The sequence below is a fragment of the Aquarana catesbeiana genome, linkage group LG12 (assembly GCF_042186555.1).
Source record: "Aquarana catesbeiana isolate 2022-GZ linkage group LG12, ASM4218655v1, whole genome shotgun sequence".
Lineage (NCBI taxonomy): Eukaryota > Metazoa > Chordata > Amphibia > Anura > Ranidae > Aquarana > Aquarana catesbeiana.
The window spans coordinates 50,794,889-50,822,579 of NC_133335.1; the positions used below are offsets into that span (position 1 = coordinate 50,794,889).

At 43.8% G+C, this 27,691-nt stretch overlaps 1 protein-coding gene across 1 annotated transcript; it reads right to left on the minus strand.

Annotated features, from left to right (window-relative positions):
- Positions 1–2,633: 2,633 nt before the first annotated feature.
- ASB16 (ankyrin repeat and SOCS box containing 16) lies at positions 2,634–19,092 on the minus strand. The gene is made up of 5 exons (XM_073607759.1): positions 18,736–19,092; positions 13,340–13,607; positions 7,691–8,183; positions 5,093–5,206; positions 2,634–5,006 (listed from the first exon to the last, which is right to left on the minus strand). The coding sequence occupies exons 1-5, from the start codon at positions 19,043–19,045 to the stop codon at positions 4,821–4,823; spliced, it is 1,371 nt and encodes a 456-aa protein (XP_073463860.1). The 5' UTR covers positions 19,046–19,092; the 3' UTR covers positions 2,634–4,820.
- Between the last annotated feature and the right edge of the window lie 8,599 nt (positions 19,093–27,691).

Here is a 27,691-nt window from a genome sequence, read left to right on the forward strand (position 1 = left end):
GATTATTTCGTATTGACTTCAGTGTGACGTCATCATTACCGGGGAAACTGATCAGGGAACATCCTGATAGAGCAGAGGGAGGAGCTCATCCGTTTTCTGCTTCTCCCATCACTGTCCAGTCCATTGCTGGGGGAGGGGCGAGGCCTGAATGTGAAACTGCAGCAAAGGACAAACAGGTTTTCTGCTAGGCTGTGCTGTGTGTCAGAGCTGTATAAATCTTAGGACTGGATGGATGAATACAAGTCATATGGCATATAAATCAGTTCTCATTTATGTCATTCCTCTGTGGGTTCAGCTCGAATACAGCTGCCAGGGGTCAGCCATCTTTCCGCATTACCTCTGCAGGCTCAGCTTCCTCCTCCATAGTCCTGCACAGTGACTGCGGCACCGCTCCTCTGTCAGAGGGGTCATGTCTGTCTTTATAGTACATCTATAGCCCATTCAGCCAGTCCAGGGACAAAGTCACCCAGGGCAAAGATTCCAAACAGCGAGCGACCCCCCCCCCGGGCAAGCTTAGGGGATAATATGATCCGCAGTCATTCACTTGTCAAAATCACTACTCCTGTCAGCTTTGTAACAGAAGGAAGGCACGCCCATTCCTATAGTAAACCCAGGGTTGCTGCCGCTCTTGCCCATCCCTTTGTCCCATCCCTGCTGGCAGCTGGGAGATTCCCACCATTGACCAAATAAGGCCATTGCCATATATGGGTAATGATGTCAGCCAACATCCCCACCCATTTGTTTACATGCAGCTGTCAGATGGGGAATCCCCTGGCCAGCAGATGAATAGGGCTGACAGTAAGTCATTGGTTGCTAGGACGGCAGGGACCACCAGCACCCTAGCAACCTACATGTCGTTAGCGGGAAGCTGTCACTTTAACCATCTCCCACCAGCCGTATAGACAAATGACAGCTGGAGGGTGGCTCTATTGTTCTGGGGCAATGTCATATAAGGTCGGTCCACTCTTGCCGGGGAGGGTCGTGCAGCGATTGGTAGTGTGCTGTGTCCCTGGAACATGGCGCATCCCCAATTTCAGTAAAGAGCCAACAATGCGGCTCTTTACTCATGTGATCAGCTGCGTCCAATCACAGCTGATCACATGAAAACAAGGAAATGCCGGTTATCGGCTCTCCTCACCTCACACTGACAGCATAAGAGGAGAGCCAATCAGTGGCTTTTCCTCACAGGGTAGATCTGCACAGATAATCTGGGCACTGATTATCAGTGCAGCCCCAACAGTGATACCAGCCAGTGCTGCATTTCATTGCCGCCTATCAGTACAACCTCATCAGTGCCGCCTCACCAGTGCCCATCAGTGTCCATCAGTGCTGCATATTAGTGCCACCTCATCAGTGTCCATCAGTGCTGCTTATGTGTTTCCATCATTGTAGCCTATTAGTGCCTATCAGTGAAGGAGAAAAAATAATTATTTACAACATTTTCTAACAAACTAATAAAAACTTATTTTCTATCAAAATTTGTTTTTTGTTTTTTAAGCAAAAATATAAACCCCAGTGGTGAATAAATATTGTCAAAAGAAAGCTCTATCTGTCTCAAAAAAAGATGAACATTTAATTTGCAGCATTGCATGACCACGCAATTGCCATTCAAAGTGCAACAGCGCTGAAAGCTGAAAATTGGCCTGGGCAGGAAGGGGGTAAAAGTGCCCGGTAGGCAAGTGGTTAAAGACTAAACCCTCCTCCTGTCCTTTACAGAGAAGGAAGCTGCCATCTTGGCCTCTGTTTGTTCTGCAGGTACCATGATGCTGCACATGTGATTAGTTATGACAGAAGCGATTTGCTGGCATGACAATATCCTGTTCTCTTTGTATTGCTTCCTTTGTGTGAAATCTCTGGTGATCCTGCCAGTCCCTCTGCTTTCCCATTTCAAACTGACCACACTAGGCATGAGAGCACACATGTCCCAGTGTGGTCAGTTTTCTGGCTGTGCTGAGAGCACAGCCTGCCTCTCTTCCAATGGTTAAGACTTGTGTTGTTGACACCCCCCTCCCCTCCGCAAATCCATCCACTAGGAAGATCAATTTCCTGCTGTTTTCTCTGCCTTCTAAGTTTTAAAAATGAAAAATAGAAGCTGATTGGTTGCCATGCACAGCTGCTCCAGGTTTGATCATTCCCCTGTACAGAGACAATCCAAGCAGCTCTGTACTACGTGATGGCTGTGATGACCAATAGGGGCACTAGAGAGGGGGGTTAAGAGGCTCGCACTGCTCTCCCTCCCATTCTTGTTCCCATTCTTGTTCCCCATCCATTCACAAAACGGCTTGTTTTCTCCTTCTAGCATTTTATGTCATTCTGTGAATGGACAGAGGAGATCCTGTTGTTCATCTACCCCTCCTCTATTCAGAGAATGTATCGCAAGCGGTGCGATTCTTCACAGTCGCTGATCTGGAGTTCAGGTTTAACGTATAGAAATCAGATTTAAACCATGACTCCAACCATAGATAGAGGAGAAAGGGTTAGAACCCCTGCCCGGTGTTTGTTGCTCCCTTTGAGATTTCTGTTGTGTCACCAGGACAGGAAGTGAGGTAAATTCCTCCGAGGCAGACACAAATGCAATAAAAAAAACTGAACATAGCTTGCAGCAATGGTTTTATTGTGAAGTTTTGGTAGTGACAAAGGTTTCTAGGTGCAGATGACACAACTATGCACCTAAAGGTGTGTTTGTGGTTCCCCTGTAGCTCCAACCTATGCTGTAGGGGGCATGAGGGCTTGCAGTCACCATAGGACCTGAACAAGCAAATTACATGATACAACCAGTCATTAATACATGTTTATAAGCGATCCTTACCAAACTGTGACCACCTACTGCCCCCTACTGGAAGAGGTCCAGAATTTCCTGTATATGCAAATTCACAGTACTTTAATCTAATTCTCAAGTTTTTAACATTTTTTATTACCACCATGGTTCTGTTTAATAATTTATAAATTCAAACTACTTACATTCTAAATAAATATATACTAAAAATCTACAATCACTCCAATGTACATGGCTCCATTTAGCTTTCCATAGATGGGTATAACAGGGACATCTTCTGGCAAAATAGGTGAACTACATTGCAATGCAATACAAGGCCTCCGTATACTATACCATTTTATATACTTCAAAGAGTCATGTGACATTCCTGCAAAACGTTCTTTATTATAAGATGGGTGGGAGGCAGAGACACTCGGGCTAGCCTAAAGCTGATCTCCAGGCGCAAAAACTTTTATCTAAATAGCAACAAATAAATAGCAGTAGAGGATATAGATCCACTTTTTGTGCACCAAATACCTTTGCAGATGCAGATATTACATTGTAAAGGTAGTGGTGACATCCTCACTGTGCTGTACAAAGAGCAGGGCTGTGGGAGGGGCCAAGCAGGCTCCACCCAGCACAGGCTGCCTGCAGAAAACTACAGGAGGAGGCGGAGACAAGACCAGTCACCCTGCACAAGAAGAGGGAGGAGCAGTAACCAGTCTTTATTACAGGAAGCTCCTGCACAGAAGGAAAAGTTTCACTCTGGAATATTACACAGTTCTGGAAGGATACACAAAGCAAGATTGAAGAATATAAGTTCCCCTTGTATTTAGACAATATTATACAGTATTATAATATTGCCTAAATACAAGAGGATTGCAAGTGTGAACCCTAAAGCAGACCTAAACCTAAAATTTTGATCTGCTCAGTCTGAAGGTGGGATCCAGAAGTCTAAAAAATATGCCTGTCACTTGGTAGATCTTATTTGGCAATAGGTCTGCTTAACCGCTTGCCGACCAGCCGCCGTCATTTTACTGCGGCAGGTTCGCACGATCCCACGAGTCGTCGTAGCTATACGTCGGCTCGTGGGATCGGGATAGCAGGCGCGCGCCCGCTGCACTGCGGGGGTGCCGATGCTCATGGCCGACAGTGGCGATGACCGCCGGCCACGAGCGATCGCGGGCACGAGAGGCAGAACACGAAAGTGTGTGTGTAAACACACAAATCCCTGTTCTGTTAGGGGAGACAGATTGTGTGTTCCTATTAGCTAGGAACCATGATCCGTCATTTCCACTAGGTCAGTCCCCTCCCCCTACAGTTAGAAAAACACAGTCAGGGAACACAGTTAACCCCTTGATCGCCCCCTAGTGTTAACCCCTTCCCTGCCAGTGACATTTTTACAGTAATCAGTGCATTTTTATAGCACTGATCACTGTATAAATGCCAATGGTCCCAAAAATGTGTCAAAAATGTCCGATGTGTCAGCCATAATGTGGCAGTCCTGATAAAAATCGCAGATCGCCACCATTTCTAGTAAAAAAAAAAAAAAAAAAAAATAATAAAAATGCTATAAATCTTTCCCCTATTTTGTAGACGCTATAACTTTGGCGCAAACCAATATATGCTTATTGCGATTTTTTTTACCAAAAATACGTAGAAGAATACATATAGGCCTAAATTGAGAAAAAATTAGCTTTTTTAAAAAAAAAAAAAATGGGATATTTATTATAGCAAAAAGTACAAAATAGTGTTTTTTTCAAAATTGTCGCTCTTTTTTTGTTTATAGCTCAGAACAAAGGACTCAATTTTGTTTGGGTGCAACGTCGCACGACCGCGCAATTGCCAGTTAAAACGACGCAGTGCCGAATCTCAAAAAATGGCCTGGTCTTTCAGCAGCCAAATCTTCCGGGGATGAAGTGGTTAAGTGGGTCCATACATTAATTGTTTGGGCTGGTTAATGCATAAGATACTGTAAAAGAACTATATCTTGGTCATTGCACTAAATGTAGTCTGACACGGCCTTCAATTGACAAACTTGCTGTCACCTCTTCATGATCACCAGCTAGTGAATACTGCCCTCTGGCTGCAGGAGGAGATATGCCGTGAGAGCTGTGGGTAATCGAAGATCTGGAATTGCTTTGTAGCATAGGCCACCATATTTACTTCTCACAGCACAGCGAGCGAGGTGCTGAAGACGCCGAGGTTGATTTGAAAGTCGTGAGATGGATTCATATAAAATCTGATGTTCCTATACAAAGAAAAGAAGCGGGTTTACCAATGGCCCTTGTTTTATGCCGTATTTTACTATAAGTAAACACACCCATGAATTCTTACCTTCCACACTGAAGGGGGCACAGCTTCTACCCAGAAGTCACCTGGTGGGATACGATCGTAGGAGTTCAGAAGGATCTCAAAGGCCAGGGGGGACGCAGCACAGTACCTCCACATCTGGAAAAAAGAGAATCTCACTTTAATATTTTATTTCTAACGTGCTAAAAATACCATAACACTAAAAACATAAGAAAATACCCTTCAATTTTGTGGCCGTCCGTGGTCTTTAATACATATAGAAAGATACATTGTTAATAGGGGAATTCTAGGATTTCAAAGGGTTAACCCATCCAAAAATTAGATTTTAGCTATGACTGCATATTGGTAATTTATAAGGAAAGTTAAAGCGGAACTTCAGTCATTTTTTTCATCTTTCCATTTATTAAATCTTCTGTCCTTGCTGTTGTTTTACCTTTGAATAGTAAAACATTTTTTTTCTGCCAGTAAATACCTTCTGCAGCCCACTTCCTGTTTCTTGTCTGGTCATTAGCCTAGGCGTATGACATCATGCACAGCTCTCTCTCTCACTCTCCTAAGAGTTTGCCAGTAAGGGAAGGGGGGATGAGTCATAAGAGGGCCTTTGAGAGCTGCAGAGCTGGAGGTGTGCCTCTGTGTAAATCCAGGAAGTGAACAGATAGCAGCTTCAGCTGGCCACAGTTAAAATGGCTGCAGCCAGTCTTAGTGGAGGGAGATTTATGCAGCATATTTGGCAAGTACAGAATCGCAGTATATATAAAATAATATGCAAAGTGGTTGGAGGGAAGCTTCATAATGGCAAAGATGTTTTTATTACAAATTAAGTGAGCAGACTGCAGTTCCTCTTTAATTTCAAGTTGTTAACTTGATCTCTGCTAAAAAAAAAAAAAAAAAAAAAAAAAAAACGTAGGCAGAGTTGCTGATTGGTCAGCCGTGTCTGAATTTCAATCTCCAAGTCTGTTCAACTCAGATCATGTAACTGTATGACTAAGCACAAGGTCCTGTGACTGGCTGCTCACATTTCACAAAATAAAGGAGAGGAAATTTAAAAAAGTGTGAAAATCATATTTAAAAATTACAACACCACCCAACCCAGGGCTCCATTCCCCTTTCCAAATTGCCCCCTTTTCCCTTGTGGCCCCCACTGGCCACAGTTCTGGTCACAAGCCCTCAGGAAGGATATGCTGAAACTGGAGAGAGTCCAGAGAAGGGCAACAAAGTTAATAAGGGGACTGGTGGACCTCAGTTATGACTACAAGCATTAAACATCCCCCCTTAGAGAAGAGATGCTTGGGAGGAGATACAGTATGATAGCAATATACAAAGTTCTCTATGTGATTGTAGCATAAGGAGCTTAAGAAGACACGGGTTCACTCAATGAAGTTGGAAGAGAAGCGGTTTAACCTTAAACTGTGTAAGGGATTCTTTACTGTCAGAGCAGTAAGTATGTGGAACTCCCTTCCACAATTGGTGGTGTCAGTATGAAGTGTTAATTTAAAAAAAACTCTTACATGGGCATAGTGAATGCAAAATACAGGGATATGGGAGATGGTTTTGACATAAACACACCCACACAGGTTGAACTTGATGGACTGGTGTCTTTAGTCAACCTTACCAACTATATAACTGTAACTGGCAGTATTATATTCTTTTATTTTTCATCCCTTGAGGGACCCCAGAAATCGTTGAGTTATACTGCTGCCTATGGAAGTATTGAACACTGATGAAAAAAACAAAACCTGTATGGCAGCCCAGGATAAGCCCTCCTACTACCACAATAGCCCAGTTTTTACTAGTGTCCTAGGAGGATAGACACATTTTCTTCAGCTCAGCTGTGTTAAAAATGGACCTATTTTTCCTGTTTTCTTACTCTTCCTTCTTTGCATCACTGCTAGAGCTCGTCTCTTCGTTCGCAGCTATCTGTAATGGCCGTCCTCAGCCTTTGTGTCTGGGACACCACTGGACTAGATGTTGTGGGGATTGCAGGTAAGTGAACTTTGGACACTAGGTACCGCATAGGACACTTTCCAGACTCTGCTCTGGTAAAAATTAGCTGTGGAGAGCTTTCCAGGTCCAGATCCCTTGGCATTTCCTCAATTTTTGCCCTGTCTCTAAAGACACTTGTAGAGTGAAGGCCAGGACCGGTGGGACATTGAGCTACTCCATTTCCATAGGTCAATGGTCACCTTTTAATTACTCCTTCTTGCTGGTTTCTACCGCAGAAGAGGTAAACACTGCGGGTATTAGCGCTGAAGTCGCCTCAACCTCATTCCACCCATACATCGTTGAGTAGGCACCTTTGTGCTCCTGCGTGAAAAAGCCACGTGGAACTTTGATCTGTTCCTGCTGCCCGCCTAGAGTGACCGCTGTCCATCTGACCCATACTACCTGTGCCATTCTCTGCACTAGTACACTGCGAATGTACTGGTACCTCCTCAGGGGATGAGGCCATGCACTCACAGCTTGTCCTCAGTCTTCAAAGCTGAGTGATATATATGACTATGCGGGACAGGAATGAGGGTAGATATTGCAACCTGAACAGGCTGGAAAACCTTGTTAAGCAATAAAATTTACCCTGAAAAAGCAGACATTGCAGTAATGACTCAAACTATGACCTAGACTCACCTTGACACTAGGGGACTCTGATCCATGGTTGAGTAATGTCTGTACCAGCTGATGGGGCTGACACTCAGGATATTCAGTGCACACCTGCAGTGCACAATCCAGTGGGGTGTACCCAGCACTATTGGTCACATTGACAGATGCCCCATGGTCAAGCAACATTTTCACCAGACTAAGATGGCAGTTGGAGCTGGCATTGTGCAGGGGCCCATGGCCCTTCTTCCCAGGAGTACCGGGCGGCCCCCCTGCCTTCAGTAACATCTCCACAACCCTCAGGTATCGCCCAAAGTGCTGCGGAGAGTCGCCGGCTGCACAGGCTGCGTTAACGGGTGTCTCGCCCTCACGGTTGAGGACACAAGGGTCAGCACCAAGATTTAAGTACAATGTTACATGGGCTTCCAGACCACGGGTGGCTGCCACATGCAGTGGCGTAGCACGGGTGTAATGGCAGGGAAGGTTCACAATAGCACCATATTCCAGCAGCTGCCTCGCACACCTAAAACATAAAAAGTTGGTAAAATGGGGACCATTTTTGAGACCCATAAAAAGAATATTTAGAGAATACTTCACATTTTCAGCATGCTTTATTTACAAGGGGTTCTTCAAAAAGTTTCTGAACTTTTTTTATATTTAATAGAGTTAAAAGTGCAGAAGCTTTTTGAAGAACCCTCGTAGTTCAAAACCAAAGAATATCTTACATTACTATAATCACCCAGGATCATCAATTAAGCAATTATAACAGCCCCATTATTTATCTTTACTTCCTGAAACTTGAGTCAGGGGTCAGAGGCCAACTGAAGTCTGACAATTGATGCCTTGTCAACTGCTTGGTGTCTCCAAACTTCTGAAAGTAAACAAGAGAGTCCAATAGCTAAAGCTTAACTAAAGTCTGCATCGTGGCAGGTGGGCACTTACCCCAACGTCTATGACGTATGTACAGATTACTTGCGTATTAAGGAACACTTACCTCCCAAAGCCTCTCTTTTAGGATGCAACTACCCTGATCTCCTTTTGTTGCTCCATTGCGCCGCTGCCAGCTTCACCTGATCTTCCTGCTTTGGCGCATTGATCATCTTGATTGGCAAGCTTGGGATGATATACTACAATTCTTACACACAGGCATGGGCCGTTTAATTCATCCAGGCACCCAAGGCATGAACACTGAGCTGCGCATGCAAGGAAGAAGACTGCTAGCATATAAGACAGAGTCTCTTCTTCTTAAAGTGTAACTTCACTCTCTCAATCAACATCGACTATTCTTAATCCCTATGCTGCCAGCATTAGTAGTCTTCAGTTACTTTCTGCATACCTCCCAACTTTTGAACTTCAGAATGAGGGACACTTGAGGGAAGAAGTCACCTGCAGCACATGCGGCAAAAATAGGTGTGGCCAAACTCTTAAAAGTGGGAGGGGCTTAAGAGACATGGTTAAACAAAACCCGTGCTTCCTTGTACCTATAACATATGCTTTGATTGCTGTGCCACAAGCAAGAGTCTCACAGACACATACAAACCCAAGCACAATCATTAGAAAAAAAAAAAGAATAAAAAGCTTCATTACAAATGGTTTTGCACAAACTGTGAAAGTGTGCGTTACACAAAGTGTGGAAGGGTTCAGGAGTGTGTTATACACAGAGTGCAGGGTCCTGGAGTGTGTTATGTACAGAGTGTAAGGTTCAGGAGAGCTCTAGGTACAGAGTGAAGGGTCCAAAAGTGATTTATGCACAGGGTGCATAGTTCGAGAGAGCGCTAGGTACAGAGTCCATTCATCCATCCACATCTCCCTATTGCACCCCTCCTCAGCTAGAACCTCCGCAACCCCCCCTCCCCCCAACAGGTAGGAGATGGGGATCATGGTACAGCTCACCCCCACTGCCCCCTTTTGCCCTTGAACATGCTGCACTTGGCTACCAGCACTTGTCCCGGCTCTAAGTGCAGAGCAGGGAGGCTGTTGTAGGAGCCACCAGCAATGTGTAAATGCCGGCTGTTTCACTATGCACTGATTGCTTGACAAAGGGACCTGAAATGGGTAGCATTCCCGACCATCCCCAACATCACAGGTTGAATTTCACAGCTGCATTCTCTCTCACTGCAGCTGCACACCCCACCGGTTTGCCCGCCAATCCCTAACCGTGCTAGATGTTCACAGTGCTGCAGGTCCTGCTCGGCTGGAAGTTGGCATATAATGAACAGATGGAGTTATGCGGGACAAAGCCCCTGTACACCAGGACCACGGGTCGAAATGTGGGAAAGCCCCGCCCAATCCGGGACTGTTGGGAGGTATGTTCCTGGTTTCCAGGCCTAGGCAAATGATGTCATACATCCCAGGAGTCAAGAGCGGAGGAGGGGCTTTGTCAGTTAAGCACATCCTCCTGCTTTCATGGCCGAGCTAAGGGCAGATGGATTCCAGGAAATGCTACATGAATCATTTGCCCTTACTCAAGATGGCCACAGCCAGAAATGTTAGAGTGTTTTTCAATGTAATTTCTTAGTAAAATTAACCACTTGCCGACCATCCGCCGTCATTTTACTGCGGCAGATTGGCACTATCCCACGAGCTGTCGTAGCTGTCCTTTAAACGGGATAGCAGGCGCGTGTGCCCGCTGCACAGCAGGGGTGTCGATGTACGTGACCGTCGGTCGCGATGACCGCCGGCCACAAGTGATTGTTGGCACGAGAGGCAGAATAGGGACGTGGGTGTGTAAACACACACATCCCAGTTCTGTGAGGAGAGAGAGATTGGGAGTTCCTACGAGCTGGGAACCACAATCTCTCATCTCCTATAGTCAGTCCCATCCCTTACAGTTAGAACACACACCTAGGGAACACAGTTAACCCCTTGATTGCCCCCTAGTGTTAACCCCTTCCCTGCCAGTGACATTTACACAGTAAGCATGGAGAAATGGATTGGCGAGTTTACTTTGAATATTAAAAAGGAATTAAAATAACCTTTTTGGTTTGTGTTGCTCAGATGCAGTGTAGTTCCTCTTTAAAAAAAAAAAAAACTTCAAGCAGGTAGACTTTTTAAACACTTTAGTTCCTTCTTAACCTCCCTGACGGTAATCCTGAGTGTGGATCGGGGTTAAATTTCAGTCCCATTAGCGGTAACCCCGAGCCACACTCGGGATTACATTGCAGGATCCTGGTGCGGCGTTACTTACCTTGTCCCCAGGATCCTGCGATGTCCTCCGCTGTGTCTGCGGGCTCTGTCTCCTCCGAAGCCTCTCCGTGCCAGGCTCCATTCCCTGCGAGCGTCGCGACGCACGGGGGCGGAGCCTGGCGGCAAATTTAAAAAAATGTACAAACCATAACACATACAGTACTGTAATCTAACAGATTACAGTACTGTATGAAATAATTTCACATCCCTTTTGTCCCCAGTGCTTTGGCCCATGCCCTGCATTAGTTTTATGTTATATATACTCTTCTTTCTGCCTGGAAACTGGAGATTGTCCATAGCAACCAAAAAGTGTCCCTTTATGTCAAAAGTGGCTTTAGACCAGCTAGAAAACATTTATTATTATTATTATTATTATTATATTATCATTTTTTTTTATTATTTATATTTATTTATTATATCATAATTTATGTATTTGTGTTTCAAACTTTATCATACCCGGGATATCTACTAGACTCTTGTTTGGACAGATTTAAGTGTGTTATTGTTAAGAATTACAGGCCTACAATATAAAACGCCAAATTTCCATGCAAAATAATTGTACCGCTTTCAGCACCTAAAATCCGAAATAATCATACCGCCAGGGAGGTTAAAACAAGGCTTATCAGGACTCTATGTTGCATTCCACAGAGATGGAAGACTGTATGTGATCTTGGAGAGTTGACAGGGTAGCAACTATTACGCTGCATACACACTATACAATTTTCTTTAGATTTTTTTCCTTTAGATTTCCCAAACTATATAATATGAGGTCAAACCCTAATGCCCCGTACACACAGTCGGACATTGATCGGACATTCCGACAACAAAATTCATGGATTTTTCCCAACGGATGTTGGCTCAAACTTGTCTTGCATACACACGGTCACACAAAGTTGTCGGAAAATCCGATCGTACTGAACGCGGTGACGTAAAGCACGTATGTCGGGACCTTTAAACGGGGTAGTAGCCAATAGCTTTTGTCTCTTAATTTATTCTAAGCATGCGTGGCACTTTGTGCGTCGGATTTGTGTACACGCGATCGGAATTTCCGACAACAGATTTTGTTGTCGGAAAATTTTTTCCGATGGAAAATGTGTGATGGAGCCTACACACGGTCGGAATTTCCGACAACAAGGTCCTATCACACATTTTCCATTGGAGAATCCGACGTGTGTACGGGGCATTATAGTTTCAATTTATATGCAATCAGGCAGGCCCTTGCACTACATGGTTTTGATAAATCTAAAGAAAATCAAACAACAAACGTTGTATAGTGTGTCTCAAGCTTTAGTCCTCAGGTGACCTACAACCCCATCAAAAACAGAAACATTTCTTCTTTTATTTGGTTTTAAAAGCATCATCAGAAATACACTTTACAATAACCTTAGTGAATACAATGTATGAAAGATATCGTCAAGAATATAAAAGTTTATGTAAACCCGAGAACAAAAATATCTTATATTGCAGCTTAACAGTGCTGTGGTTTACCAAGCATTTTTCCTTCTTTTTTCACCTGGTGATCCTGGCAGCAACACACTTCTGTTCTACCATGACAACCCTCACTTACCATATTGTATCTACAGAGCATTGTCACCCTAGGACACAGGTGTCAAACAAGGCCCGCGGGCCGAATCCGGCCCTCCAGGCCATTTCATGTGGCCCTTACACCCCTCCTGCAGCTGCAGGAGAGCTCCAGCCCTCCTCTGGTCCTCCTCCAGACCCCTACTTTCTGCTTTCAAGCAATGCATCCAGCTTCTTCCCAGCAGCAGCATAAGGAAAGGGGGTGCACTGTGATGTTAGGGAGAGTAGGGGACTCAACTTCTGATGGTGGGGTGGCTCTTGACATCTAATGTAAGGGGAGGGGATGCGCTGGACATCTAATCTTACAGATACAACCGACCCTTTTGAGGACAATCATAATGCTGATGCGGCCCACGATGAAATTGAGTTTGACACCCCTGCCCTAGGACAAGACTACAGAATACCTCCCCTAACAGAGGGGGGTGTTTTGTAGTTCACATGGAGAACTCAGGCAAGTTTGATAACAAGGTTTGAGATTTCAATGCAGAGTTGTCAGCTCAATACACAACCTTAGGCAACTACTAGATTTCTGGCAGGATCAACAGATAGTAAACAGACTTTCAATAGTATATCCAACATGACCAAAACAGAGCAAATAAGGGATGATCCTTGTTAGGGTTTACATTCACTTTCATTATCCTGTGATAGACCTCTCCAGGCCCCTTATAAGGATGTTTTTGAGTAGTGTATTTTTTTTAATGCATTATCTCCATGTTATACCCAATTGTGTGGTTCCTGTGGACACGTACGGCCTAAATACATATGCATGGAGATTAGAGTTAATTTTATTGTGGGGGTCAAGGTGCCCGAACTTCACTTGCAATAACAAACCTGGCACTCTTATACTAGTAGTGTAGGCAGTTTTTAACCCACAGATCAGATGATGGCTTCTATTCTAAACCATATACTCACTCCAGGGTATCCTTTGTGGTACAGAAGTGGAGGGGTGCCTGGCCATCTTCGCTCTGTAGATTGCAGTCTGCTCCACGGCTTAGCAGTATCTGGGTACACTCAGTGTGCCCTCCCTCGCAGGCGTCGTGCAACGCTCCCCTTCCCCCTACTGTAGTGTTGGGGTTGGCACCGTGGCATATCAAGTGGCGCACACACTCTGAATATCCCCGCGCAGCAGTGATACGCAGTGGGGTGGTGTGAGACTTTTTAGGTGTTAAGGAGAAGAGACCTGACAAAAACAAGTATGGAGACATATGAATTTGGTTATCACATCATGATCATTTATTCAAAATTGCAACAACAGTGGGAGTGGCATAGAACTCGAGCCTACATACAGAATGCAGATGGTAGGAGAATGTAATGTACAGAGTGCAGGGGTCAGAAGTAGGTTTTGTACAGAATGTAGTGTCGGGAGTAGCTAATGTACAGAATGCAGGGTTGGGAGTATGTAATGTACAGAGTGCAAGGGTCAGAAGTAGGTAATGTACAGCAGTGTTTCTCAACTTCAGTCCTCAAGTACCCCCAACAGGTCATGTTTTCAGGCTTTACGTTATTTTGCACAGGTGATTTGATCAGTTTCACTGCCTTAGTAATTACCACAGCAGTTTCATCTGAAGGAAATCCTGAAAACATGACCTGTTGGGGGTACTTGATAACTGGGGTTGAGGAACATTGATGTACAGAATGTAGGTGTCAGGAATATGTAATGTACAGAGTGCAAGGGTCATAAGCAGGTCATGTACAGAACACAGGTGTCAGGCGTACAGTGGATATAAAAAGTCTACACACCCATGTTAAAATGTCAGGTTTCTGTGATGTAAAAAGAAATGAGACAAAGATAAATCATTTCAGAACTTTTTCCACCGTTAATGTGACCTATAAACTATACAACTCAACTGAAAAACAAATTGAAATCTTTTAGAAGGGGGAAGTAAAATTTAAAAAATTAAATAATGTGGTTGCATAGGTGTGCACACCCTCTTATAACTGAGGATGTAGCTGTGTTCAGAATTAAAGGAGTTGTAAAGGCAGAAGTTTTTTTATCTCCATATCTCTACCCAGAGATATCCACAAGTGTCTCAGCCGTCCGAAATTATCCCTCCTGATTGGCTGAGACACAGCAGTGGTGACATTGGCTGCCGCCAAAGTCAGCTAGCCTATCAGGGGAGAGAGGGGGCGGAGCCGGGTCGGGGCTCAGTGTCTGAATGGACTCGGCTCTGGTGCCCCCACAGCAAGCTGAACGGGAAGGAGGGGCCAGGATCACAGAAGAGAGACATAAGGAAGAAAACAAGACTTTACAATCACGTTAAGCAATCACATTCAAACTCATGTTAAATAGAAGTCAGTATACAACTGCCATCATTTAAAGTTCCTCTGATTAACCCCAAATAAAGTTCATCTGTTCTAGTAGGTCTTTCCTGACATTTTCTTAGTCACATCCTACAGCAAAAGCCATGGTCCACAGAGAGCTTCCAAAGCATCAGAGGGATCTCATTGTTAAAAGGTATCAGTCGGGAGAAGGGTACAAAAGAATTTCCAAGGCATTAGATATACCATGGAACACAGTGAAGACAGTCCTCAAGTGGAGAAAATATGGCACAACAGTGACATTACCAAGAACTGGACGTTCCTCCAAAAATGATGAAAAAACGAGAAGAAAACTGGTCAGGAAGGCTGCCAAGAGGCCTACAGCAACATTAAAGGAGCTCCAGGAATATCTGGCAAGTACTGGTTGTGTGGTACATGTGACAATAATCTCCTGTATTCTTCATATGTCTGGGCTATGGGGTAGAATGGCAAGATGGAAACCTTTTCTTACGAAGAAAAACCTCCAAGACCGGCTAAATTTTGCAAAAACACATCTGAAGTTTCCCAAAAGCATATAGGAAAAGGTGTTATGGTTTGATGAAACCAAAGTTGAACTTTTTGGCCATAATTCCAAAAGAGATGTTTGGTGCAAAAACAAGCATGGTGGTGACAGCATCATGCTTTGGGGCTGTTTTTCTTCATCTGGAACAGGGGCCTTAGTCAAGGTAGAGGGAATTATGAAAAGTTCCAAATAACAGTCAATATTGGCACAAAACCTTCAGGCTTCTGCTAGAAAGGTGAACATGAAGAGGAACTTCAACTTTCAGCATGACAACTACCCAAAGCATACATCCAAATCAACAAAGGAATGGCTTCACCAGAAGAAGATTAAAGTTTTGGAATGGCCCAGCCAGAGCCCAGACGTGAATATGATTCTGTGGGGTGATCTGAAGAGGGCTGTGCACAGGAGATGCCCTCGCAATCTGACAGATTTGGAGTGTTTTTGCAAAGAAGAATGGGCATATATTGCCAAGTCAAGATGTGCCATGCTGATAGACTCAAAACCAAAAAGACTGAGTGCTGTAATACAATCAAAAGGTGCTTCAACAAAGTATTAGTTTAAGGGTGTGCACACTTATGCATCCATATTATTTTTTATTTTTTTAGTTTTACTTCCCTCCACCTAAAAGATTTCAGTTTGTTTTTCAATTGAGTTGTACAGTTTATATGGCACATTAAAGGTGGAAAAACTTCTGAAATTAATTTATCTTTGTCTCATTTTTTTACATCACAGAAACCTGACATTTTAACTGGTGTGTGTGGACTTTTTATATCCAGTGTATGCAATGTACAGTGTGCAGGGGTCAGAAGTAGGTAATGTGCAGAATGCAGATGGTAGGAGTATGTAACATGCAGAGTGCAGGGATTAGGAGCAGGTCATGTACAGAACACAAGTGTCAGGAGTATGTAATGTACAGAGTGCAGGGGTCAGAAGTAGATAATGTACAGAAGGCAGATGTCAGGAGTATGCAATGTGCAGGGGTCAGAGGTAGATAATGTACAGAATACAGATGTTAGGAGTATGTAACGTACCACGTGCAGGGGTCAGAAGCAGGTCATGTACAGAATACAGGTGTGAGGACTCTTCGGGGACTCCCATTACATTCCTTTATTCCTGTCATACTGCAGGCTGTGCCCACCTCTACCAAAATCAGATACCCCCATCTATAACCCTGTACCTGACACCATAATTCCCTCGATCCCTCCACCCATCACTGACCATGTTCCCAGCACAAACCATGCACACCATACAAAGCCCAGCCACTGCCAGATCAGACCTGACTGTGGTCGTGTCCCCCTTGACCATGGAAACCTTGGTGCTGCAAGTCGAGAGGGAGCAGTGGCCTGGAGGGGGTAATCTCCCTCACTGCAATATGCATACACTATAAACAGGGTGTTCTGATGGGGGTAAGATGCCAGGCAACCCAATGGGACACAGAACAAGAGGGTTGCCCGTACCACCTTATCAGCTGCCCCGCATTATGTAAATTAAATCTCAAACTCAATAGAGAGAATTCTTTGCAAAAGAAAAAGGTGAAAAGAGAGCCTCACCTGCAGTAATGACTAGGGGCCATGCAGCTTATAGATAAGGTAATTTTATTACACAAAAATATCAAATAGAAATACAAAAAAACACCGGACAAAAATCCCATCACCAGCACCTCAGAAAATGTTTTTAATAATAGACAACATTGTCTGATCAAGATGCAACTGCGTCATTTAAATACACACACATACATATGTCAACATAACATCCCTGGGGTAATAAAGCACCTGACAATATGGTGAAGTGAAATCACTGTCAATATAATACACCATAGATAAGGAATATTCCCACAGTGTGCAGGATGGTTGAGCAAACATTGGGGGCTCTGCGAGTGTAGCAAGGGGGGGGGGGGGGGGCACGTTTTTCCTATGACCACCATGGATAGAAACTCCAGGCATGAACGTGCCGTATGTAGTGCAAGTATGTATCCCAAGTCCAAAGTTTTTCCTCAGGGATGGGAGGGGCTAGTGGTGGGCTTTTAGTTATACTCTCCAAAAAGCATGTGAAAGCCAGCTAATAATAATTGCACTTTTTGGAGAGTATAAATAAAAGCCCACCACTAGCCCCTCCCATCCCAGAAGAAGCTCAAGCTGATTGGGCGAAACTAGTCGGTTGTCACAACACCAAGTGAATGACGCACTGACGTCACCATCAATGTCGGCTTGCTAGCCCGCACATGCTCACAGGAATCTGCGAGTACCACAGCATTCATCTTAACTAAAGGACACTGAGACCGCTACGGGTCCAGACTACATCAAACTGCACCTGCCGCTGACCTAGTGCCTGACCGGCAACACAACCACATCCCTGATCCAAAACCAACAGATGTGCAGGCGGGAAAGCTACAGCCAGTAGCCACAAAAGTCCTCACTGCTTCCAGGCTGGGTGAGCGGACCTGTTGGTCCATGCACTATACTCTTATGCTGTGTCTTTTTGCACTGCAGTGAACACTGGTCACACTGTGAGAACAATATCCCATGCTATACACTGGACTGTGTTAATTATATATGACCTTACTGCATCACTACTTCCCAGCTTCACCCTCCTGAGGAAAAACTTTGGACTTGGGATACATACTTGCACTACATACTACATTCATGCCTGGAGTTGCTATCCACGGTGGTCATAGGAAAAACTTGCTCCCCCCCTTGCTACACTCGCAGAGCCCCCATTGTTTGCTCAACCATCCTGCACACTGTGGGAATATTCCTTATCGTTAGTGCCTGGAGTTGATATCAACGGTGGTCATAGGAAAAACTTGCACCCCCCCCTTGCTGCACACCCCCAATTTCCTGCACACTGTGGGAACATTCCTTATCTATGGTGTATTAACAGTGATTTCACTTCACCATATTGTCAGGTGCTTTGTTACCCCAGGAATGTTATGTTGACATATGTATGTGTGTGGATTTTTATGACGGTGTTTTTTGTATTACCATTTGATATTTTTGTGTAATAAAGTTCCCTTATCTATAAGCTGCATGGTCCCTCGTAATTACTGCAGGTGAGGCTCTCTTTTCACCTTTTTCTTTTGTATGCTTGGTTGATTACCAGGATCACACCTTATTGAGGTGAGTCAGCTATTTGAGAGACGCTGTGTTTGCTCTCATAGAGCCTTCCCAGCCCATACACCCCAGTGAGCTACTGGCTATCGCCCTGGTTTTCGTTCCCTATAGACTTCTATACAAGCCCTCATTATATAAGCTGGTACACAAATTTACAATCTGATTGGCCAATCTTCTTTAGATTTACCTATGCCTATGAAGCGTAAAGGCCTTCAATTTAGGTCTAGTCAAGTAGGCCATCACGCTACATGGCTGTTAGGATTGTACAATCAGATTGAAATGTGTGTGGCCAGTTCTTTGGGGAAGTGATTTTTTTTTTTTCCCCCTTGGCAACCCACATTTGCTTTAAATCACAAACATCGCATCAACCACCTCACCTATGTCTGGAGACCACTGCAGCTCTTCACTGACCGTCTCCACCATGACTTCTGCCGAGTCCTGTTCTTTGAATATGACCTTAATCCTCTCTATGTCGCCAGTGTACAGAGCGTTGTGGATGGCGGCATCGCGGCAGTACTGGCGCCGCTGGCTAGCTGGGGGGCGAAAAGCGCTTCTGTCGGTCTGTAACCTGCGGGTGAGACACTGCCTGTTCACAGCCCTCCTGCGATCCTCATACTCCAGCTGTTCTCTCTGCCATTGGAGAGAACGTAGGGTGGTCGTGGTGAACGGGAAGGTGTCCCTGGACATTGTACTAGGAGGTTAGCTTCACTTCTCTGTAGCCTCATTGCACTCACTGAAAGAGAACTGCTCAGTCCTATTTATAACCGACAGGCTCTGCTGCTCCACATGGTAATCATATTTCTGCAGTGTCATTTTCCTGGATATAATTATGGGGTGGCCTGTCCCTAACATGACTCTCATTGTGACATTTATCACATGGGATCATCACACAGACTGATTGACCACTATTATCATTTTAAGACCAATAGTAATTTGAATTATTTTAATTAATTTATTTAATAAATACCTTGCTCTCTTAACTATATCAACATAAGTTGTTCCTTAACCTCCCTGGCGGAATGATTATTTCAGATTTTAGGTGCTGAAAGCGGTACAATTATTTTGCACAGAAATTTGGCGTTTTATATTATAGGCCTGTAATTCTTACGAATAATTCACTTAAAGCTGTCCAAACCAGAGTCTAGTAGACATCCCGGGTATGATAAAGTTTGAAAAATGAAATAAAAAATTATAATATAATAAATAACTATAAATAATTATAACAAATAATAATATAATAATAATAAAAAATATTCAATAATGTAATCAAATCAAAAACACTGAAATTTGCTCAGTTGCAGAATTGTCGCTTTCGTTACTTTTAGTGTTTGGTGACGGATTTCCCCACAAATCACTATCGCTCCATTCTGCAAGTGATTCTAATTTATTATCACTGTTTTCTAGCTGGTCTAAAACCACTTTTGATGTAAAGGGACAGTTCTGGTTGCTATGGACAATCTCCAGTTTCCAGACAGAAAGAAGTTTTTATAATATAAAACTGCATGCAGGACACTGGGCAGACCACTAGGGACAAAGGGGATGTGTAATTATTTGATACTATAATCTGTAAGATTACAGTATACTGTATCTGTACGTTTTACTTTTTGAATTTGGCACTGAACTCCGTCCCCGTGCGTCGCAACGCTCGCAGGTAACGGAGCTCGGCACTGTGAATCGAGCAAGACACGGCGGCTCGCAGATCACAGCGGGGAGACATCGCAGGATCCAGGGGACAAGGTAAGTAACCTCTACAAGGATCCTGCGATGCAATCCTGAGTCTGGCTCAGGGATACCGCTTTTGGTATTGAAAATCCACTCCAAGCCAGACTCGGGAATACCGCTAGGGGGGTTAAAAAAAAAAATCAATACTTACGTTATTTATTATGCAGACCTGAGGACGTGATAAAAAACAGAAGCCCGATTTACTTAACCACTTAGGGCTGGTTCACACCTATGCATTTTTTTAGTGCGTTTTCAGTTTTGCAGAAACACACTACAGTCCATTTAACATGGTTTCCTATGGATGTAGTTCACATCTGTGCATTTTATGGAAAGGGCCAGGGACTTTTTTTCTGTTTTTTGGTTCCATAGACTTCAATGGATGAAAAGCATGCATTGAAAAACGCAAAATACACCTGCAATATGCAAACTGCAACCTGCATAAGTGTGATCCAGGCCTCAAGGACCCAGCCTTTTTCTGACATTTGCTGTTTACAAGTAAAAAATCTGTATTTTTCATTCAAAAAACGGAGTTATGCTGCGTACACACGATCGGAAATTCGGCCAGCAAAAGACCGATGAGAGCTTGTGGCCAGAAAATGCGACCGTGTGTATGCTCGATCGGACTTCTACTGGCTGAATTCCAGCCAGCAAAAGATTGGGAGCAGGTTCTCAATTTTTCGGTCGGAAAAAGTTCCGATCGGAAATTCCGATCGTCTGTAGCAATTCTGACATGCAAAATTCCTACGCATGCTCGGAAGCAATTCGGCGCATGCTCGGAAGCATTGAACTTAATTTTCTCGGCTCGTCGTACGGTTGTATGTCACCGCGTTCATGAGAGTTGACAGTTCAGCAAACTTTTGTGTGACCGTGTGTATGCAAGCCAAGCTTGAGAGGAATTCTGCCGGAAAAACCATCCAAGATTTTTCTGACGGAAAATCCGCTCGTGTGTACGTGGCATTACACTTACCGGTAACATCCTTTTCCAGGAGTCTTTCAGGACAGCCACCATAGAGAGACCTTGGCTCCTCCCATCTCAGGAAACACCGGCTTATACTGCAAGATTTAAGCCTCACCATCCCGCCGGCCCCTCAGTTCTTCAAAAGTACCTCTGGCCAGCTGGGGAGACACAAGAATACGTCATACTAACCTACGTCATACCTGACGGTCTCATGCGATGAGCTCTTCAGGAATAGCCAACAATTTTGGTGGGTACCACTGCTGTCCTGAAAGACTCCTGGAAAAGGATGTTACCGGTAATGCCCCGTACACACGGACGGACATTGATCGGACATTCCGACAACAAAGTCCATGGATTTTTTCCGACGGATGTTGGCTCAAACTTGTTTTGCATACACACGGTCACACAAAGTTATCGGAAAATCCAATTGTTCTGAACGCGGTGACGTAAAGCACGTACGTCGGGACTATAAACGGGGCAGTAGCCAATAGCTTTCGTCTCTTAATTTATTCTGAGCATGCGTGCCACTTCGGATTTGTGTACGCACGATCAGAATTTCCGACGACGGATTTTGTTGTCGGAAAATTTTATAGCAAGCTCTCAAACTTTGTGTGTCAGAAATTCCGATGGAAAATGTGTGATGGAGCCCACACACGGTCGGAATTTCCGACAACAAGGTCCTATCACACATTTTCCGTCAGAAAATCCGACCGTGTGTACAGGGCATTAGTGTAACAACGTTTTTCCCTGTTCGTCTTTCAGAACAGCCCCAATAGAGAGGATAAGCGAGCACCCTACCTTAGGGTGGGACTACTGCCTGCAGCACTTTACGCCCAAAGGCCTGCTCTTTGGCCAACAGCAGGTCCAACCTGTAGTGCTTCACGAACATGGCAAATCTGGACCACGTTGCAGCCCTACAGATCTGCTCTGGAGAAGCACCAGCCCACTCTGCTTGAGAAGTCGCCATTGCCCTGGTGGAAGGTGCCTTAATACCCTCCGGGGACTCCAACCCGACCACATAAGCCTGAATAATGGCTAACCTCAACCATCTGGCTATTGTACGTCTAGAGGCTCTGGACCCTTTCCTAGCCCCTGAAAATAACACAAAAAAGAAATCAGATTTCCTAAACTGTTTTGTACTAAGTACTGAAGGACGCACCTTCTAATGTCCAATTTATGAAAAATATGTTCCTGTTCCCTCACAAGACTCGAACAGAAGGTAGGCAAAATAATTTCCTGGCCTCTATGAAACTTAGAGCCACCTTTGGCAAAAAGGCCGGATCCATTTTAAAAAATCACACGGTCCTGGAAAACCTGAAAAAAGGTGCCCTAATAGAGAGGGCTTCGAGTTCACTAACCCTCCTTGCCATGGTGATGGCCACCGTCTTGAGGGTGACCAATTTTAACACACAGGACCCCAGAAGCTCAAATGGCTTCCCAGTGAGGGCCTGTAATACTAAGGAGAGATCCCACACAGGGAAGGGGAGCGGGGGATTCTGACTGGTCTTTGTCTGCCTAAGGCTTTAAAAAACCTGGCTATCCATGGATCTGTTGCTAGCGGCTTTTCCAGGAATACACTCAAGGAGGATACTTGTCCTTTCAAAGTGTTAAGAGTTAACCTTACCTGACTGCAGAAATTCCAACACTGCTACTGAGCTGCGTATGTTGAAGGAGCTTTAAGTGCACCAGCTATTGAAGCGTCTCCAAACCTTTAGTTAGATAGCCTGCGTCTCCTTTTTTCTGCAACTTAGGAGAGTCACTGTATACTCAAAAAAAATATTGCGCTATTTCAAACAAAAATGTAAATATTAAAAATGATAGTGATAAAGCAGCTACATACAAATGTGATTAAAATTCATGACAAGGATGTGGGTGAAAATGTAGCGCTAATAAGAAACTGTGTAAAGCATCCAAATGAACCAAGATGTAATAAAATATGAAAAAAATGTGTAAATACACATATGCAAAATGTGATCTGTAAGCAAACAAGTCCCAATGAGTAATAAAACACAAAAGAGTCTATACGGAGGTTACTAAAAAGAAGAGTGGCGTGTAAACCACAAATGATGGAAGGTGTGCTTCAAGTTGAAAACATCTTCATATGTGCAATCAGGAACACCAGGTATGATGTTTGACAGCAGGTATCACCGAAGAAGAATAATAAATGGGTACTCTTACCGAAACCAATGGATCTGGATGTCAACGACACCAGATCAAACAGGCATGGACAGGAACGGCTTGCAGTATCCTGGAATGGTCGGCAAAGAGGCTGGAACAGGTATGGACAGGAACAGCTTGTAGTATCCTGGGATGGTCAGCAAGAAGGCTTCGCGTTCGCCTCAGAGCGCAGCTGGAAACGTAGGTGACATGTACAAAGTGACGCCGGGTATTAAGAATGCCCCCGTCATGACGTATCACGTCACTTGGGAGGAACAAAAATTAGTGTCAGCAACAAAGTGCAATCCATATAAAAAAAAGGTACTAGTATTGACTTTTCTGCTAGTAAAACCAATCAATAGAATAGATATAGAACAAATATATCTTAGCCTCATTGTTAATAAAGGCTACATTCCGGTAAGGGTCACAGGATGAAAAAATAGCTGCTTAGACCTCCACTGCAACCCCAAGGCTAAGAAGCCCCAGTACGGTGTATAATAACCGAAAATAATATGGAAAAAAAAAAAAAAAAAAAGGAATAAATATTTAGGCCTTATTAATAAATGAATTAATGTCCCACTCCACATTGAGACCAAAAGGTGAATAGGTCTTGAGCTGGAAAATCCAGTAAGTCTCAAGACAGGATATCCCACGGGTACGAGATTCAGGGCTTGCAGTATCCTGGAATGGTCGGCAAAGAGCCTGGAACAGGTATGGACAGGAACAGCTTGTAGTATCCTGGGATGGTCAGCAAGAAGGCTGGAACAGGCATGGATGTCATTGAGAGTCAGCTCTTCTCAAATGGAATCACCACAGGGGAATCAGCCCTTGGGCCAATGTTGACCGGATGGATGGAATAAGCACGTTTATGGTGAAGGAATGAAGAGAAGAAAATGCTCCAGATGGTGCAGGTAAAAAAAAAAAAACGGGTATTTATTTTCATAAAACCAGCATATAACATAAAATTGTGATCACAGTAAAAAAGCAATGTGGGGAGCCAGACAGCAAAGCCCTATGCGTTTCACCCTAATAGGACTTCTACAAGGACATCAAATAACTCCCCTACATTGCTGCCTATATATAAAAATGCTAAAAGATCATAAAACCATATGTAACCAATCAGAGAGCTCCGCATCCGGTTGGTTATGATGGGCTCACCAGTGGGAGGGGACCGATCATAAATTGAACCAACCATGGATGAGCCAATCATAAAGGAGAATAAGAGTAAGAACCAAACTAAACATACTATGGGCCAGAAAAGCCAGCAAAATTCAACCTGGGAAAGCGTCCAATCAACATTGGCGATCCGGTGTGTCAGGACAAGGTGCAAGGACCAATCAAAAACTATTAGCGAAATGAAAACAGGAAGTTGGTTGTCACCAACCCTGCATTCAAACTGGAAAGGGGAACTGGTAATCAAAAGCGGAAGGCCGTCACGACCGTGACGTAGACGCCCCCCACTCAGGAATGACCAGCGTTCGCCTCAAAATGAGGCTAGGAACGCATTTCACAATGACGTCGGCTGTTATGAAGGCCTGCGTCTTGACGTATCCAGCGTTCGCCTCAGAGCGCAGCTGGAAAGGTAGGTCACATGTACAAAGTGACGCCGGGTATTAAGAATGCCCCCGTCATGACGTATCACATCACTTGGGACGAACAAAAATTAGTGTCAGCAACAAAGTACAAAGTGAAATCCATATAAAAAAAGGAACTAGTATTGACTTTTCTGCTAATTAAACCAATCAAGAGAATAGATCAAGAACAAATATATCTTAGCCTCATTATTAATAAAGGCTACACTGCGGTAAGGGTCACAGGATGAAAAAAAAGCTGCTTAGACCTCCACTGCAACCCCAAGGCTAAGAAGCCCCAGTACGGTGTATAATAACCGAAAATATTATGGGAAAAAAAAAAGAAAGGAATAAATATTTAGGCCTTATTAATAAATTAATTAATGTCCCACTCCACGTTGAGACCAAAAGGTGAATAGGTCTTGAGCTGGAAAATCCAGTAAGTCTCAAGACGGGATATCCCACGGGTACGAGATTCACCTGTCCAATGGGGGATAAACTTGTCAATAACGACAAACCTCGTACCCGTGGGGTCTCGATCATGGTGTTCAAGATAATGGTGGGGGACAGTATGATTAGTTTTACCATTTCTGATATTAGTCAGGTGTTCATTAACCCGGACTGTAAAGGTTTGGGTAGTGCGTCCTATGTACTGTTTATTGCAGGGACAGGTAAGTAGATAAACTACAAACTTAGTGGCACAAGTAGTAAAATGTTCCATGGAGTAAGTGCTTACTTTTACGTCTGCCACAAACGTTGTGCAGGCAGACGTTGCACTTACGGCACAGATAATATCCCTTGCATTGTTGGAAAAAAGGAGTATGTTTAGGAGGGTCTAATCCCTCTGAATATGACACCAACATTGTCAGGGATGACAGGGCCCAAAAACTTGTCACACTGAAGGGTACTCCAATGTTTTTGGATAATTTGTTTAATTTGTCTAGATTGAATTGAATAGTTTGTAACGAAGGACCATCTAAACTTGTCATCATTAACATTTTTGGGGTAGATCCCAATAGAGAATACTTATCTATTTTGGAAACCCTTTCAATTTCAAGATCCAAACTGTTGGATTGGTAACCCTTTTCAACAAACCTATTTTTTAAAATGGTGGACTGGCTGAAGAAGTCACCTAACCGGGTACAATTTCTCCTCAATCTATGGAATTGGCTACGAGGGACAGACTTCAGCCATTGTGGATGGTGACAACTGTCAACGGGAATATAAGAATTCCAGTCCGTAGGTTTGAAGTGGGTCTTGAACTCAAAGTGGCTGTCCACAACATTAATCTCAAGGTCCAAGAATTGGATAGAGGTAAGGCTAGCCTTATAATTTAGGAAAGACATAAATTCATCAAGGGATTCACGGTCACCATGCCATAGGAGGAGGATGTCGTCTATGCCCTTAAGAGACCTGAATTGGTTCTTTGGGCTAGATATATAGACAACATCCCCCTCCTATGGCATGGTGACGGTGAATCCCTTTATAAATTCATGTCTTTCCTAAATTTGAATAATAGAGGTATACATCTGAGCTATGAGGCTAGCCTTACCTCTATCCAATTCTTGGACCTTGTGATTAATGTTGTGGAAAGCAACTTTGAGTTCAAGACCCACTTCAAACCTACGGACTGGAATTCTTATATTCCCGTTGACAGTTGTCACCATCCACAATGGCTGAAGTCTGTCCCTTGTAGCCAATTCCTTAGATTGAGGTTAGATGACTTCTTCAGCCAGTCCACCATTTTAAAAAATAGGTTTGTTGAAAAGGGTTAGCAATCCAACAGTTTGGATCTTGAAATTGAAATGGTTTCCAAAATAGATAGGTATTCTATATTGGGATCTACCCCAAAAATGTTAATGATGACAAGTTTAGATGGTCCTTCGTTACAAACTATTCAATTCAATCTAGACAAATTAAACAAATTATCCAACAACATTGGAGTACCCTTCAGCGTGACAAGTTTTTGGGCCCTGTCATCCCTGACAATGTTGGTGTCATATTCAGAGGGATTCGTTCCATCCAGGGACAGATTGCTCCCAATATGATAGAACCTCCTAAACATACTCCTTTTTTCCAACAATGCAAGGGATATTATCTGTGCCGTAAGTGCAACGTCTGCCTGCACAACGTTTGTGGCAGACGTAAGAGTACGCACTAACTCCATGGAACATTTTACTACTTGTGCCACTAAGTTTGTAGTTTATCTACTTACCTGTCCCTGCAATAAACAGTACATAGGACGCACTACCCGAACCTTTACAGTCCGGGTTAATGAACACCTGACTAATATCAGAAATGGTAAAACTAATCATACTGTCCCCACCATTATCTTGAACACCATGATCGAGACCCCACGGGTACGAGGTTTGTCGTTATTGACAAGTTTATCCCCCATTGGAGGGGTGAATCTCGTACCCGTGGGATATCCCATCTTGAGACTTACTGGATTTTCCAGCTCAAGACCTATTCACCTTTTGGTCTCAACGTGGAGTGGGACATTAATTCATTTATTAATAAGGCCTAAATATTTATTCCTTTCTTTTTTTTTCCCATAATATTTTCGGTTATTATACACCGTACTGGGGCTTCTTAGCCTTGGGGTTGCAGTGGAGGTCTAAGCAGCTATTTTTTCATCCTGTGACCCTTACCGCAGTGTAGCCTTTATTAACAATGAGGCTAAGATATATTTGTTCTAGATCTATTCTCTTGATTGGTTTAATTAGCAGAAAAGTCAATACTAGTTCCTTTTTTTATATGGATTTCACTTTGTACTTTGTTGCTGACACTAATTTTTGTTCGTCCCAAGTGATGTGATACGTCATGACGGGGGCATTCTTAATACCCGGCGTCACTTTGTACATGTGACCTACGTTTCCAGCTGCGCTCTGAGGCGAACGCTGGATACGTCAAGACGCAGGCCTT